The sequence below is a fragment of the Suricata suricatta genome, chromosome 14 (assembly GCF_006229205.1).
Source record: "Suricata suricatta isolate VVHF042 chromosome 14, meerkat_22Aug2017_6uvM2_HiC, whole genome shotgun sequence".
Taxonomy (NCBI): domain Eukaryota; kingdom Metazoa; phylum Chordata; class Mammalia; order Carnivora; family Herpestidae; genus Suricata; species Suricata suricatta.
In genome coordinates, this window is record NC_043713.1 from 56,049,212 (window position 1) to 56,067,006 (window position 17,795).

The 17,795-nt window shown below is 39.6% G+C and overlaps 1 protein-coding gene across 1 annotated transcript in view; it reads left to right on the plus strand.

The window, feature by feature from the left end:
* PTPRM (protein tyrosine phosphatase receptor type M) overlaps positions 1 to 17,795 on the plus strand; it is a 755,728-nt gene that overhangs the window by 499,345 nt on the left and 238,588 nt on the right. Inside the window, exons 12-13 of the mRNA XM_029921584.1 lie at positions 13,306 to 13,579; positions 14,626 to 14,662. Coding sequence (XP_029777444.1) covers positions 13,306 to 13,579; positions 14,626 to 14,662 — 311 coding nt within the window. The remainder of the gene's footprint in view (positions 1 to 13,305; positions 13,580 to 14,625; positions 14,663 to 17,795) is intronic.

The window sequence follows — 17,795 nt, forward strand, 5'->3', positions numbered from 1 at the left end:
CACTGCCTCAGCTCATACTTTTGCCTCTCTCGGCTCTCTAGTTCCCACCACACAGTGTGGCTGCCGGGGTCTTTGGCTCTCTGACTTTAGAATCCATCAGGGTTTCGCCATTGCCCTCAGGATCGTTCCAGACTTTGTTAAATGTGGAAGGGGTCTATCATCCAGTCACTTCTGGGGACAGCCTCCCCTTCAGGCCATCCTCTGGCTGAAAAGATGTAAATATACGCTCAGCACTGAGAATAGGCCAGGTGGCATTTGATGTATTTTTAGCATCGAATCATCTTCCCTCCTCTGCCTGCCTGTCACTCTCAACACGTGCAACTCATGGGACTGTAGGATTTTTAATAGGGCAGAAATATGAATGCATTTGCACATTTGGCCACAGAGGAAGGAAAACTGACCCATGAGGCTTCCTGGTGGAAAGTTAACAGGTCCTCTGGGTGGGTGTGTTGGAGCCGTCAGACCCCGACCAAACCCAGGGGTTATTGGGTGCAAAGAGGCTGGTGGGTGCCTCCATGGTACACTCTTTTGAGTTTTCTCCAAATGACTGAAGTTTTACTTAGAGTGAGTGGAATCTGAAATTTCTAAATGTAAATCATTCATAGGACTTCATCTAATTAAAACTACACTCCTGGGCGCCTGATTGGCTCAGTCGGTTAAGCGTCCAACCTCGGCTCAGGTCATGATCTCAAGGTTCATGGGTTTGAGCCCCACAGCGGGCTCTGTGCGGACAGCTCAGAGCCTGGAGCCTGCTTCAGATTCTGTGTCTCCCTCTCTCTCTGCCCCCGCCCTGCTCACTGCTCTGTCTTTGTCTCTCACAAATAAATAAATAAATGTTTTTAAAAATTTGTTTATTTAAAAAGAACACTCACCATGGACCAGAAGTCTTGGGTTTGTGACTTTGGGCTATCCTGTGAACTTTTGAGTCTTTCTTCAGTTTTAACACTGGAGTCCATCACAGGCTCTGCCTGTCTCACAGCATTGTCATGAAGACTGATACAGGCAACAGTTTTTTGTAAACTTAAGTACTCAAAAGGTTAGAACTATGGGAGCACCTGGGTGGCTCATTCAGTTAAGCACCAGACTTCAGGTCAGGTCATAACCTCTCAGTTCATGAGTTCAGACCCCACATGGGGCTGTCTGCTGTCAATGTGGAGCCCACTTCAGATTTTGTTTCCCTCTCTCCCGCTCCCCTACGAGTGGGTGTGCCCATGCTTGCTCGCGCTCTCTCTCTCGCACGCGCGCTCTCTCTCTCTCTCTCTCTCTCTGAGAAATAACATTTTTAAAAATTTTAGGAGGCAGAGCTATGATATCAGTATTTTCTTAACAAAGTATGTTTACTAGATTGCTATTTAGTCTTGATTCTTTTATTCCCTGCTTTTGGTAATAAAGCTTCAAATGTATGTATGTATGTATGTATGTATCTGCTTATATTTTAGAGAGCATGTGCGCAAGTGGGGGAGAGGGACAGAGGGACAGAAAGAAAGAATCTTAAGCAGGCTCCATCCTCAGCTCACAGCTCAGCGTGGGGCTCCATCCCATGACCCTGGGATCATGACATGAGTTGAAATTAACAGGATGCTCAACTACCTAAGGCACCCCATAAACTTTGAATTTCTAATCATCACTTCCCTTTAACTCTTATGCCCATATACTGTGATTGTCACTTAAATAGGATCTATGTATTAAAGGTAACTCATATTTTCACAGTAATTTTATGGAAGCTGTAAAAACTGTGTGTGTGGTTTAATATTATATATTCATTCTGCAAAAACAGCGAAGTTTCAGATCTTTTGTTCCATCAGCCACTATCAGTTAGAGTCGTTACAAATAATAGCTCTTTCCTGGGAAGGAAGATACAAAGGTATTTAGAATTATAACAATACTGCCAACCACAGTGTGCAGTTTGATGGTTCTGGGTTTAAATCATGGTTTGTTTGAGCTGTAACCTTGGACAAGTTGAGGTAACTTTTTTGAGTCTCATTCTCCTCATCAATTAGATGTGAATAATAATCTACCTCAAAGGACATCTGAGAGAATTAATGACAGTCCGCCAAGCACTCAGGATGGTATCAACACAGATGTTATCTGCTCAATATAGGAAAGCTTTACTTATTTATTACTGACATTATTCTGGTGTCTAATGATCCCAGTAACAATAACTAGATAATGTGGTGGCCCCTTTTCTTCTGACCACATCTTGGAAAATTTTCCAGGTCCTACTATAATATCCCTGAACCTCAGTTATGATCCGAGCAGTATGTCATACCAGAATAATAATTATGATAATAAAAAATGAATAATCATTGAGACTTGGAATGAGTAGCTATAATGCACCAAGTGATGCTTGGTCCTTTATGAAATGATTTCTCACTGTCGAGAGCAGACTTCTTGCAGACTCTCGCATCCGCATGCACAGGAGGTGCATGGCCAGGGCTCTCCCTGTGCAGCACCACGTGACCAGAGAAGCCTTGTGAACTTCAGGCACCCACTTCCTCCCAGGAGTCCCCCCTCTCCCCTCCTCAGCCCTCAGACATCTTCCCTGCGGATTCTCTTGGAAACAGACTGGTTACACCTTCCTTTGCAGGCATGAATCACTCCACAAATTACTATCCTCTCTTTATTGTCTCTTCTAGCGTTAAGAAAACATATTAATTGCACCTTTAATTTTAGGTTATGATCATCAAAATCTTTGGGGTTTATCCCTGTTACTTAATTCTTAGAAAATAAGAGGATTTTTTTTCTTTATCTTTTTTTTTTTTTTTTTTTTGGTGAGGCCCAACTCCATTAAAGTTTACTCAGGGTTTAACAGTACAGTTTTGAGCACCTGAAGGACATGGATTAAACAAATTTGCTTTAGTGTATTGGATCATTGTAATCAAATTAATCAGTCTTTTTTTGTTGATGTGTATGTTCTTTTTCATTTCACCATTCTTAATAGTCTTCAGAGAATCAAGAAAAAAGATACCATTTCTTTTGAAATGCTTATTAGTGGCTTTTTAATTGTTCCCTTTTATTTACTGAAGAAATGAGAACTGCAGAACCATCATAAACCCCCTGGGCTAAATGTTCTTATGCCAGTGTTTGAACCTTTTGAAAGGCTCTATTTGGTGGTAAAATTGTTTTAGGAAAAGAGTTCCAAATATCTGACTTCCAACCTAAATTTTTCTTTTTTCATTGGGATGCACATAGTCACAAAGACCAAAATGTCATTCAATGGTAAAACTTCAATTTTATATTACTATATTGGCTTGGGTTTTTTTTATTACTTATTATAGCTGAGTTGCAATAGTATGTGTTAACAAAAGGTGCTAAATCTCTTTATTACCACCACCATGCTTCCCCCACCTGATTTTAGGTGAATTTTATTGTATTAAAAAATAATACTCTGGATTCCTTTACTGCCAGGAAACAAAGATCATTTTTATTAATGTTGCTTCTAGGATGACAATGTCAGTCATCTCTTTGAAAATTCATTTTGGAAACTAAGTTTGTTCTTCAAGAACCCTTGAAAAGAAGCTTTAAAAATGGCAGGGGAAGATAATAATAATAGAGTAGATGAATTTGAGCATTTATACAATGAAACTTAATTTAACTTTCCCTCAAACTCCATTTCAAACTTGCTTTTGTGCATGAAAATATAGTGCAAAGCTTTCCTTCCCCTATTTTTCAAATGTTCCTCTCTTCAACGTAATCTCCTCTGAAGGATTCTATGTATTAGATCAGAGCTCCAGTCTTATTACCAGGGCCCCAAGGGCAGGTCCACCAGCAAGCACCCGCCCCACGCTCAGCTCGGCCCTCTGAGAGAGAAAGGCAGCTTATGGACAGGGGTGGCCGGAAATGGCCCCCAGGGCCAAACCCTGCCACCACACCTCCACCACAGCACAGCAACGCCCACCCAGAGTTATTTCAATTTGACCTGCATGATGAAAAGGGATATCAATTGAAATCCTAAAATTAAGACATTATGGATTTTGTAACCTGAGGAGTGATTATACGGGGCCTGAAGAGTAGTTCCAGATTTGCCTAACAGTGATTTGGAGAGAGGTAGAGTGGACAGTGCATGACTATGCGTCCCTGGGCATCTTCATCTGCCCGTCCCCAGAGAGCAGAGACCACTCTCAGTGCTTGGCCCTCACCTTGGGCATCATGGCAGCTGCGGGAGTCAAGATGAGGAACCCTGCTCATCATCACACCCTACAGTGCACTTTTGCCAGGAGCTGGGCAGTACTGAAACTGTAAGAAAAGCCCTGCCACTCTTGGGGTTGCTCTTAGGTAACTCTGGGAACTCTTGGGGCACATCAGCCAGGACTTCAGGAGGCATCTGAGCTGGGACACAGCCCACTCCCTGCAGTCTTCTGTAGTCTTGATGTAGGGTTCTTGTGGGCTCTTGGAAGTCGTTGCAAGCAGTCATTAGTGAGTGTGATAGAAAAACTTGTTGGAACTTTGTTTGCTCAAGTGGTTGGAGAGAATGGGGACTGTGTAGGGAATCTAAAGACATTAGCTTATTTGTCCCATTCCTTTATGTTTAATTTGGGGAGAAAGCTGGTGGCCCTGGGCAGTACCGCTGTCGTTGGGTGTTCCTGGTGTTAGTGTTTGGGCACTAGGTCCAGCCTAGATGTCCTCAGTGAAGCAGGTGCTCCAAGACATGGCCATAAACAGTCACTCCTCCCCTGTGTTCCGTTACACTTGAGTTTGTGAACATGCTATGTGTGTGTGTGTGTTACGTACAAACCCATGTCAGGTCCCTGTCACAGCAGTTCTTTGGTGGAGCGACCTATTTCTGATACCCTAAAGCTGGTCTTCAAGGATAGGGACAGTCAGTGCCTAACTCCTCCTCTTATTCCTCCCCTGTGCCTGGCACAGTGCTTGATACATAATACATACTGTGAAATGGGAGGGTAGAGGACACAGAAATGAAATAATTTTCTTCTCATGTATTGATGTGGAGTCGCCTGATCTTGTGCCAGGAGTTATAAGATATCAGAGCTTGAAAGGACCTTACTGGTGAGTCGATGTTTTAGTGGCAAAGCGGGATCCAGTGGCCTGTGGTACGGAGACTCTCAGTTCAGTGTTCTCTTGAGGGGAGCCCTTGCTCCCCCGCCTCACTGATGGGGGCATTTCTATTCCAGCTTACCTAGCCTGCAATATTAATGACTTTTAGGGACTGAAATATTCCAAACTGACTATAATACAAACATGCAATAATGAAAACATTTAGTGTGGCTTCTGTGGGATTCAGTGTCCCTTGTTACTCAAATCAGTAGTGCTATTTAAGAAAACACACTTTAATAATAGTAGCTGACCTTGAATTATACTTTTTATAATCATATGTTTTTTATGAAATTGTGGTGATTAGATTATGGTTAGCTCAAGTGAAATAAAATCTGCAAAGGAAAATGTCTTCATTTGTTAAAACGGGGAGAAATCCATCTTAAAGAGGTTCCATCTAGGATTCATTTACTTGAAATTTGGTGCCTGTTGTGAAGATTAATAACAGGTGGCCTTTTATAGAACTGCTCAGCCTGAGTCTAATGTTTTAGTTTTTACTTTATTATCCCAAACCTCCATAACTAAAGGATTTTTTCTTCTTGCCCTTTGTGCATAATGTGGAACTGTAATTGACTTCATATTTCTCACCCAACCTTTCAGCTATAATTAATATTTTATTATATCAGATTTTATCACCAACTAGCAGAGCAGCAGGGTACTGGGCGCACACTCAGGCATGTGTGCACATGCACAGTACATGCATACACACACATGCGTGCACACACAGGCACACAGAACAATGGTAACTTACAGATGCAAGTCTAGCTTCTTGTGATGAATTATGGCCGAGAGAACATAAAATATATTTGTGGTAACCATAAATATTCCAAAGCAATTTATGGCCAATCTTATCTAGAAGAGAGTGAGCAAAGAGAAATTAGAGTGGCCAACATAGAATATTCAGCCCCCAGGATCTATTTATGCTGTGTGGCGTGTTACCCAGTACCTGCTCTCTGTGCAAAACTAGGTGCCAGTCGGCATTTCTGATGTAGTGAACAGGATCATGTTAGGTCAGCTCCTCACAGTGCTACTATTACATGAAGGACTCTGAAGAATGCTAGTCATGATGATCAACATGTTGAACATATTGAACTGACCTTTTTTCCTCTAATTTTTAAGTGGTAATGATATTTTTAAAACTTAGTTTAGTTGTACTAGGGTGTTTGAATTTTAGGGTGTGTCATTTCAGTAAGTGCCGACAGGTTTAGGAAATGGAGCAAACCAATAACAGGGAGAAAATAAATTCTGTGTTAGTGTATGACAATAAACCTTAATTACACGTTTATATTACATGCTTTGCATATAATATAATATATACTTTCTTTTTTTTAATGTTTTATTTATTTTTGAGACAGAGAGAGACAGAGCGTGAGCAGGGAGGGGCAGAGAGAGAGGGAGACACAGAATCAGAAGCAGGCTCCAGGCTCTGAGCTGTCTGTCAGCACAGAGCCTGATGCGGGGCTTGAACCCACGAATGTGAGATCATGACGTGAGCTGAAGTCGGAGGCCTAACCGACTGAGCCACTCAGGCACCCCATATTATTTATACTTTCATTTTCCATCACCCTCCCCACCCACAAAAAAAAATCTTCAGGAAGATAGTAATGCTAGTCTTGATTCTTTCTTTTTACACATAAGAGACATGGTTTTACCAAAATTTGCAAATTAAACTAAAAGACACTATGAGGTACTATGAAATGAAGAATATTCTGAGTCCTTGAAATGGTCAGAAGTTCAGACATTAAAATATTAGCAAAAGCAACAATGAAATGGACCATTAACTTCTCTCCCTCTCTGCCGTTTTCCTCACCCCCTGTTCTGTTATCCGGTTGGATAACCCTCCAATATTTTATGCTGATAAGAAATAGAATAAGTGGATAAGAAAAATGGACTTACAGCTAAGGGTTTAATCTTAAAATGAATTAAGACCAAAATTTTGAAGTCAATATCAACTCTGCAGCAGGCTTCTACTCAACGTCTTCGAAGTTGGAAAAAACCAAAAATACCTCATCACATTTGAACTTTCAGGTCTAACAGAGTACATGAAAGATGTTCCGATGTCCTTTTCTAGGTTATATGTCATGTGCTAGTCTATATAAATGTAGATTTCTCATTCTCCTTATAAAAGCCTTAGAGTTTTGTTGTAGGAAAGCCTCACATAAATTAAACTTTAAGTTAAATTTCATTCCATAAGAAAGTTATGATATAGTGATGTCACATTTTTGGCAGATTCATCTTCACTGTGGATCATGCCTTCATACTGCAAATGCTGGAGGAACATTTTATGTAACTTTAAATTCTAGAATAGTGGAATAAGGATAGGGATGGTGAGACTTTAATAAACAAAGGAAGCTGAGTAATGCATTGAAAGGATAATAGAATTTTAATTCAGCTCACTAAGCTAGAAACTTCTGCTTGGTTTTCCATCCTTGAGAACTTGCTCTTCTTAATCACCCTTTTAGAAAAACCATTCAAAGGATAAGAGTTTCAAAGCGACTTTTTGAGATTACAATTGTGGTTGGAAAGATTTTATGAAATTCACTAGTGAAATGACGTTATTGGCACCAATGAAAAACATATCAGTCAGAGTTCTGTTGAGGTGCAATTGACCTGGGTGCCAATAATGTGTTAATTTCCATCAGGGAGACAGCAATGTGTGGCAATTGGGCAGCAGATAGGATTTAGCTATTTTTCATTAGCGCTTGGACGTTGATAAAGGGGAATAGAAAAGAGCTGCTTGACCTTTCAGTGCTTAAATTATTAAAGAGCAAATAGATTTGAGGTCTGGATGCTTGCAAATCTAATTTCTCATGTGGAGCCAGGATGAAAAGACATTTTGGGTTTGAAATTGCTCTAGTCAACTTAGTTCTTCCTTTAATATATCTGAAGATGAGTAGCTGGTGGCCATTTAAAAAGTAATATAACTGGAGTGGAGTAGAGTGGAGTGTATAACATACCAGCTGGCTAAAATGGGGTTCTACTAAATGATCATTTAATTCTCAAGTTTTCATCTAATCCTCATAACATTCCTGCTTTGAAAAATTATTTATTTTCTTGCCTATATTCACTTAGATGATATTTAAATTACAAAACATAATTTTCTCTCCTTAGGGCATGTCAGCTATTGTGTTGTTCAAGTTAAAGTAGTGCCTGGCACATAGTAGGTCCTCAAAAACATTCCTGGAGTTAATAAATGAATAAATGCACACACAGCACAGCACACATGCTAGCAGAGTTGGGGGAAAGATGGATGGGAAATGAGAGGTGAAGGTCTGAGAAGGGGGTAGAAAAACAGAGAGGCAGCTTTTGTTTCTCTTAGGGTTCATTATTTAATCCTGGGTTATCCTGAGTAAACTTACACTGTACCCTGCATTCTCTCTTCATAGAACCTGTTTCTTGGTCATTTCTTCTTCTGTTAGCTCTTGGATATTCAAGAAATGAATGCAAAATAAAATTAGTATCATATTCTGGTAAAACAGAGCATATCTGTGATTACCAGTGTATTCCTTCCCTACTACTACATATAATGCATATAAAATGTAAATTACTTTGGATTATATTGTGCTTTCAAAAATATGTACCTCATGGCCCACTTCATTCCAAGTGTGCTGAGATACAAAGATGACTAAATTGTAGACCTTTTCTTCCAGGAACTTGAAGTTTTTTAAAAAATCTCGATAAATAGATGTAAATGATTATTAGTCTTTATAGGAAATTGTTTTTGTGAGTGTGGAGCAGAGCAAGAGTATATCACAATGGGGGAGAGATCGTGAGCCTGATAGAGGGTTCATGAGAGAGTCTCAGTCTTTTTTATGAATTAGGGTCATCTGCTGAGAGCAGCAAAATACTTTAGTGTATTGTGGAGAACAGCATTTCAGTAACAAACTTGGGTCCAGGCCAGCACAAAGGAATAAAGGACAAAGCGTTTGTGATAGAATTCAAAATGGTGGGACTTGGACAATCTGGAAGTCGTTGGGCTAGTCTTTCATCTAGAGGAGTTAGAAATGAAAAATGAGTGATCACTGTCACCAATGGCACTGAGGTCCCTGGTTGGGATCAAGAGCTGAAGAGGACATGAGTCAGGTGCTGGCCTCACTGCAAAGTACAGGAATGTCCTCCCTGGAAATTATTAATGACTCGGAGAGAGATGGGAGAACGAACTAAGGTCAAAAATGTAATTAGCATCTGTTGCCCCATGGATGTGATAAACGAGAAAGAATCTCTATACAATACTGAAATTGATTATGGGAAGTAGGTAGGGACCAGTTTGTGTGTCAATTGTATCTGCGAAGCAGGGAAAGATGCCTATGGTGCAGATGGTTCAGATGAGCACCTTAACTAGGACTTTTTATAGGTGGTGTTAGTTCTGCCTTGTCTGAAAGTCATTAGACCACATCTGCTACGTCGTTAGCTGTCAGCCCCAGACAGAATGGGCAGTTCACCCCCAAACCTCAGTTTTTGCATCAGTAAAATGGGAAAACAAAGCCTACGTGTATGAGACTCCCAGCCTAGCACTTCCTGTATCGAATAATTTCTGTAAATCTTTTTCTTCATGTGTATCTTCACATTTCCACTTTGTCCAGCATATGGGTTTTCCAGAGTTGTTTTTAAAGTGAAATTTTGAAAATCATGTCATATAACAAATAACTTGGAAGTGCTGATAGAAGGAAGCCAGTGTTAAACATCATTTTATGTAATAGAGAATCCCTTTGCAAAGCAATTAACTATTCCTTTGATTTATCCTTTTTTGAGAGTAGTTCTTGCATGCTGAATAAAAGAATAAAATGCACCTTATCGATATAACTCTTTTATTTCATTGGGGAAAAAAAATAAGACCCAAAGGAATTAATTTAAAACCCCACTTGTTAGCAGAATTCGGATGAGAGCATAGATCAATGCAAGTGTCACTCTCTCCCCACCCCTACAAAAGGCATCTTAAGAGAACACTCACATATTCTTGATGCTGTATGTATTTAGTTGCAGACTCGGTTACACTTCTTCATGAATCAGCTGTTGTCTGCATTGTGCTGTCTTTTACTTTGATCTTGACCCCTTACTCTTGCTATTCTATGACCTGATATTTTGTTTAGTATTTGCTGCATATCCAACTACTCCAAAACTCAGCAGCTTAAAATAACATTTCTATTTTGCTGCAATTTTCTGGGCTAGCAGAGCATTGGCTGGGCCGTTCCTGCTTGGCATCTCAGGATTGCCTTCCACGATGGTCCACGCACATGGCTGTTAGTGATGCCAGTTGTTTCCTGGGAGTTATTTGGGACTGCAGGGCAGAATGCCTGCAGGTAGCCTCTCCAGTATGGCAGGTTCAGGGTCATTGGACCATTTACATGGTGGCTGGCTTTTCTCCCAGAAAGCTAGCTTTCCTGGGGAACCAGGCTGAAAATGCCTAGCCTTCTCTGACCAGCCCCTTGAGAGTTACCAGTTACCCCTCTGTTACATTCTTTTGGGTGTATGTAGTCATTAAGGTTGTCCAAACCCATTCTTTTGTTGTTGTTGTTGTTGTTGGACACCTAGGCACTTTATTTTTATTTTTTTAATATAATTTATTGTCATATAGGCTAACATACAGTGTGTAAAGTATGTTCTTGATTTTGGGGATAGAGTCCCATGGTTCATTGCTTACATACAACAGCCAGTTCTCATCCCAGCAAGTGCCCTCCTCAATGCCCATCACCCATTTCCCATCTCCCCCACCCCCCATCCACCCTCAGTTTGTTCTCTGTATTTAAGAGTCTCTTACAGTTTGCCTACCTCCCTCTCTGTTTGTAACTATTTTTCCCCTTCCATTCCACCATGGTCTTCTGTTAAGTTTCTCAAGATCCACATATGAGTGAAAACCTATGGTATCTGTCCTTCTCTGACTGACTGATTTCACTCAGCATAATACCTTCCAGTTCTATCCATGTTGCAGCAAATGGCATGATTTCATTCTTGCTGAAAAGTACCATCAAGTGAAGTGTCAGAATTTGCAGATATATTTTAAAATCACCGCATCTAACTACACATGTAAGAAGTCAGGAAAGGGGGCAAGCAATCCAAGTCCACTTTATCTTCGTATGTGCTCTTGACCTCCCTAGAGGCAGATGCTTCCTACGTGTGTCCTTTCATGTCAGACCCATCATGCACTGAGAATTCTATCAGATTTGCTGGAGCATCTTAATAGAACCAATAGAAAGTCTCTGATGTTAGAAGGTTAGAAAGTAAGAGTCCTATTTCTTGTTTTTATTTATTTATGTTTACACCACATTCAGAATTCGCATTATCATTACACTGTGAACCTACCGTACTGCTTGTCTACTGAGCTATCATTCTGATGTTCTACAACAATTGATTCTTATTTGGACAGAATTACAAACTGAACAGCAGCTGCTGGATTGCATTGTTGTAATAGAATGTGCTAAGTCGGTGTGCTCCCAGAAATAGGTGATTTCATGGAATGCACATTCAGAGTTCACATGGGTAAGTCTCAAAGAGGGACTTCACCAGGCCCTCCCCAGGCAGATGGGGATGGTAGGCACCTCTCCCCTGTTCTTCTTCAGCATTAATGAGTACCCTTATGAGTAACTCTAGGGTTCCAACATTGTTTCAGGGAGTCGTGGTGCTTTTCTGATACAGTGAGAAAAAGATGCACTTCCTTGCTAGAATCCATTGATTCTGGATTCAGTTCTTGAAAGCTACTGTGAAGTTAGTTTCTCTCAGCATCAGAAACTTTTTTCCCCCACCAAAACTATACAAATGTTCATCATTCTCTGAAAACATATCTTCATAGAAACACGCATCTCGGGGCGCCTGGGTGGCTCAGTCGGTTAAAGCATCCGGCTTTGGCTCAGGTCAGATCTCACGGTTCATGGGTTCGAGCCCCACGTCGGGCTCTGTGCTGACAGCTAGCTCAGAGCCTGGAGCCTGTTTCGGATTCTGTGTCTCCCTCTCTCTCTGACCCTCCTCTGCTCATGCTGTCTCTCTCTGTCTCTCAAAAATAAAAAAAATAAAAAAAAAAAAAGAAACATGCATCTCTTCAAAGTTGGTCACATTCTCTTATGGTTACTTCGAAATTCAGACATGGGAAGTGGGGGAGGAAGGTGGGGAGGTGCTGGAGCTGGTGTTCGCACAGCTGTCTTCAGAGCACGCCATCCCCTTCTTCTCCTTGTATATAATTCACATACTCCGGTTCAGGATCCAAGGCCTTGGCTTTTGAAATTCCAGTCTCTTTCCTCCGATCTTATGTCCTCTCTTTCCACTGATCTGATATGGTGAGGAGCAAAAGAATGTAAGAAAATATGGGACATTAAACCTTGCTCAATGTGAATCGTTACATACTGTGTTTTGTGACTTGTTAAAATGTCACCTGCATTCCTTCAGATGTCTTTGAAGAAAATAATACATTGCCTTTTTTAAAATTTTAATATTTATTTAGTTTGGAGAGAGAGAAAGAGAGAGCATGAGCAGGGGAGGGGCAGAGAGAGAGGAAGAGGCTTCAGGCTCTGAGCTGTCAGCACAGAGTCTGAAGTGTGGCTCAGACTCATGGACCACAAGATCATAACCTGGGCTGAAGTCAGACTCTCAACCAACTATGCCACCTAGGCGTCCCTATGTTGTCTTTTTAAAAATAAACTTATAATTTATATAATTTCATTTTTTAGGTAAACTGAGTTAATTTTCTATAAATTCATCTTTAGTTACATGTGAGAAAAACATTATTTTAGTGTCCACCTCACATAAACAGCAGAGATTGTTATATACATATATAATTTTTAGTTTTGGTGAACTTTGTTTCCCCTCAACTACATTGTATTATTGGGGGTGAAAGAGTTCTTTTTTTTAAAGATTTATTTTATTTTTGAGAGAGAAAGTATGCTCATAAGCAGGGGTGAGGTAGAGGGAGAGAGAGAGAGAATCTTAAGCAGGCCCCACACCTAGCATAGAGCCCTATGTGGGGCTCAATCCCACCACCTTGGGATTTTGACCTGAGCCGAAATCACAAGTCAGACGCTTAGCTGACTAAGCCATCCAGGCATCTCTGGGGTGAGAGAGTTCTGTGGGAGAATATTAAGCCCCTTCCTTCTCTTTCATTGAGCAAGTGTTAAGTGAGAATCTATTAGGTATTAAGCACTTCTTATTGACTATAACCGGTGTGTTCTTTATTTTGGATATCCTACGGCGCCATGCAATTGAAGACAAAGGGGATCAGCTTGATCATCATAAAATATCACTGACAATACTTTTCTCCCCTCCTAGTGTCTATCAAGTAGTTGTTGAGGAAGAACGACCTCGAAGAACTAAAAAGACAACCGAAATCTTAAAGTGTTACCCCGTGCCAATTCACTTCCAGAATGCATCAATATTGAACTCGCAGTATTACTTTGCTGCAGAATTCCCAGCAAACAGTCTCCAAGCTGCTCAACCTTTTACTATTGGTGATAATAAGACATACAACGGATACTGGAACACTCCCCTTCTCCCCCATAAAAGCTACAGAATTTATTTCCAAGCTGCTAGTAGAGCCAATGGGGTAAGTTTTATAGATGGCTGTTTACCTAGGCTATTTAGGGTTATTAATGAGAATGTAGATTAAGGAAGAGAGTAGTAAGAAATAAAGTCATGCTTTTGTTGTATTTTTACTTGGAACAAATGTATGTGGGTTTGTTTGTTTGTTTGTTTGTTTTTGTCTTTGTAAAGTCATTTTCACCTAGAGAAATTTATGGAAAGAAATGACTATATCTGTATTTGTTTTGGTAGGGAGAATATATTCTCAATATGATGGATTTTATTTTCAGTTTTTACTTGTTACCAAAAGTTGGCTAGCAATTCTGCTTTGCTTACTGTTTTACAGGGAAATAGTATAGCTACAACACATACATTCAGCTCATTTAAAATTTTGCGAGATACACAACATCTGTCTTTCTAGCATATTCTGTCCTGTTTCTTTGGTTCCACAAGAGTTTATGCTTCCTATAGCTGTAACTAAATTAGGTATCTTTTTTTTTTCTTGAGAGAGAAAACAGCTTTAGAAAGATAAGATGAAAACAAAATAAGAACTATGGAGTCATTCCTGAATTTTTTCCCCTTTCCTGTTCAGACCAACCCAGAACTCTGGTAAGACATTAAAGTCTCGTTAGTGAGTTTTCTGGCCACCATGATGGTTTTCCTCCTTCACAGCATGGGTCTAAGTATCATTGACTTGACTTTTGCCGTGAAAAGGGGGTAAATCCAGGACCCAGAGTTCCTACTCCAGCAGTGTCTGCACAGAGAACAAGCAAGGGTCTGGAGAAGACAGGGCCACTAGTCAGGGACATTTTACGTGTAGCTCATTTGTCACCCGCCCCAGAAATGCCCACGGCCACCAGCTCCAGAGCCAGAAAATGTATCTGAGCATGGTACAAGGGGTAATCATCATGTGAGCATGTACCGAAGTGCAGTTCGTCACTGTGTGATTAACGCCACACTCGGAACAATGAGTTCCTTCCTTATCAGTGTTTAAATAGAACAACAGATATTTTTATTTGTTTTAAATAAAGCACAAATAGTGATTTTTTTCCCCTTCTTTATTTGACACAGGAAACCAAAATAGACTGTGTCCGAGTGGCCACAAAAGGTAGGTTGAAATCATGGGATGCTCTCCCGGTTTATGTCCTTTAAATCTTTCGATGGTATTTCAAAACTTCTTTAAGGTTAACTTCGTTAAAATAAATGTGTCTATCTGTGGGTGCATGTATTAGAGTCTTAGCAGTTAATAGTATTTCATGTCGATACTTTTATTTAAAAAAGGAGTTATGTGACTATGTTCCAAGCAGCTTTCAATGGTTAGCCTTTTCAAAATTCTTTAAAATAAAATTAATGTTTATATGCTTTCGGTACATGTTTTTTAAACCATAGAAGCATATGCGGTAGTACTATGACTAATGAATCTTCATATGCAAAGTAGTAAAATATTGCCTGCTATTTTTAAGCAGGTACCTAGGGATAAGAGCTCTCCAAGATGGAGTCTGTGTGGGCTTTTTTCACCAAACATGGGGCAATTGAACCCAATAACTGGGTGATTTTAGTGAAATTTCTGTTTCCCACGCCTGGTTAAAATCCTGAGAAAATGTGATTGAGGACGGGATGTAGAAGTGGCTGGAGTTCAAGCTCACCACACATAGCCTCCTAAAGAGGAAAGTATGGTTGTGTGTGCACACATGAGCTGTGATGTCATTTTGTTACCTTGGAGTGTGATCTTAACCAGGACATGGGAAATGTCTGGGAAAATGCTCTGACAAATATAAAATCCCATATGGAAATGAGGCACTATAAATTAACACCTGTAATTCATTACACCCTCTCAGACCATCACGGTGACCATGACCATGATAAGTTCTGTGTGATTTAATTTAGAAATGACAGCACGAAGGCATCTTTGGGTCTGTGACACTAGATGTAGTCAGGCCAGAGACAGTCACCTGAGTTCTGTTGGGTAAAGATACCCTGTTATATCACTGTTTTCCCTTGTAGGGAGTATAGTTTGATATATCATGGACATCCATGTGCATGTTCAAAATTCTCATTAAATTCTTATTTCCTGAAGGTCCTGGACCTTTTTATTCCGTTAGCTCCACAAATAATTTTTGGTTTCATGGTAGGTGCCAAACACTGTGTCAGGTGGTCATGGGCTCATGTTCTGTTTCTAAGAATCTATTTGTATTGATTTTGAAACATTTGTTTTTATAGTATCATATTTTACTTGATTAAGTTCCTTTATTTTTAGGAATAAATTAGTAATAAATGATCACAGATATTAGTGTGTTTTATAAAGTGTAGTAGGATCTTAGCTATTAATACTAAGTATTATGAAGCCCTTGATGAAGTATTGATGTTCTTAGACCTCCCAGATCTAAGAACACCTATGCTCCAATTGTTGTGCCGAATTCTCCTTACCCTCAAGTTCTGAAAGAGTGAATCCACTTCCGCAGTGCCTCATTTATAATGCCTCACACTGAAATCACAGCTAAACGGTTTGAAAGCACTTTCATACATGTGTCACCTGTTTCTTGAACAGTACTGTGAGAAAGAAGATAGATATTGCTATTTGTATTTTTTAAATGAAGAACATGCATATTTTTTAGAGATGAATTTACTTACCAAGGTCACTCAGCTGATAATCTGTGGGTCAAGGCTTAATTCCAAACCTTTGGACTCCTACCCACAGTGTTTCCACTGTATTTCACGGCTTTTCACCCAGTATAACCTCTGGCCAGTTATAGTATTGCATTGTATAAGTATCTGCTCTCCCCTTTATTAAAAATGAGTCCCTGCCCAATTCACTCTGAAAACAATGAAATCTGTCATCATGTTCATTTACATAGCTAAATAATTATATAAATAACACACTTGTACATATGGAAATCTGACATTGGCTGTTTTCACAATAGATTGAATTAGATGATGATTTGGATCATTTTCTTCCATCAGCTAGATTTAATCAATATTGTAATTTGTTTTTCAATTCACCAAAGGATGATTAGGCAATCGGATGACCTGATTGACTAAAATTCCCCACTCATATTTTCTAAGTCATTTGCAAAAATTTCTATAGTGACAAACTCTATCCAAATAAACTCTAGTGGGGAAAGAGGGGAACCAGTGTCAATAGTCACTATATAACATTGTCCGTTCCATTCATGAAAGCATAATGCCAAGGTAACCTTGGGAAATATCCTCCTCACAGGTAAAACTGCACTGTCTAGTACTATTTTATTTTATCATGTTCCACATGTGCAGATTCAGTGAACTTCCTTTATAGCACAGTCTAAAGTTTTAACACCGCTACAGTCAGATAATTTTTCTTTATTCATGCTAAAAGTTCTTTCAGTGGTGCAGGAAGCCATTCCATCTGGACTACTTAGTCAAAACAGAGAGATAGGCAGGTCTAATAACTTTATTGGTCCCCTGCAGGAAGGGTGCTTGAAATTGAAAAGAGTTCAAACTTTCTGTGCTTTCGCCACATATTGCTGACAGTGAGGTGGCTTAATTGAATTTTCAGGCACTAAACCACATTCCTAAGCAGCATTTTGAATTTACAAAGATGTCGATGCTCTCATGAAACAACTGTTGACAAGTATCTTTATAGAGAAAGTACGGAGGTGGATTTGTTTTCACAGGCAGCTAGTTTGTAATTTCAAGTGTGGGTATGTCTCTTAAAGATATATTTCGTACTCTTTATAAATTTAATGTTGTGATTATTTTAATCATATTCTAAGGGTATATTTTGACACTAATCATCTCAAATATAAAGCCTTATAAAAATTAGACATGGAGGAAAAACCTAAGGTATGTTCTTACCTATCTCCGAATGTGTGGGGAATTGCCTATATTTTCTTGTATCCTTTAATTTATACCTCTAGATTCCTCATAGGTATATGTGACTGTATTTTGATTGTTGGTTATAGGCAAACTCATCACAGAATATTCTATCTCTTGAGTTAAAATATAAAGACACCATACAGTTATAGAATATGCATAATGTTTATAGAATATGCATAACTCAACCTGTATGGTGGAGTTAACAGAATAGCTTTTAACAACTCGTAGAACCTCTTAGTTTTATTTTGATTTTTAATCACATTCACGTTTTTTAGGTGGATTCTTTTCAAGACCACCTGGTCCAGCTGTGTCTTAGCAGTTAGTATATGTGTTTTCTTTGACTTTTGCATACCTAAAAGCTGCCTTGCAGTCAGTGGTAGGGCTAAACC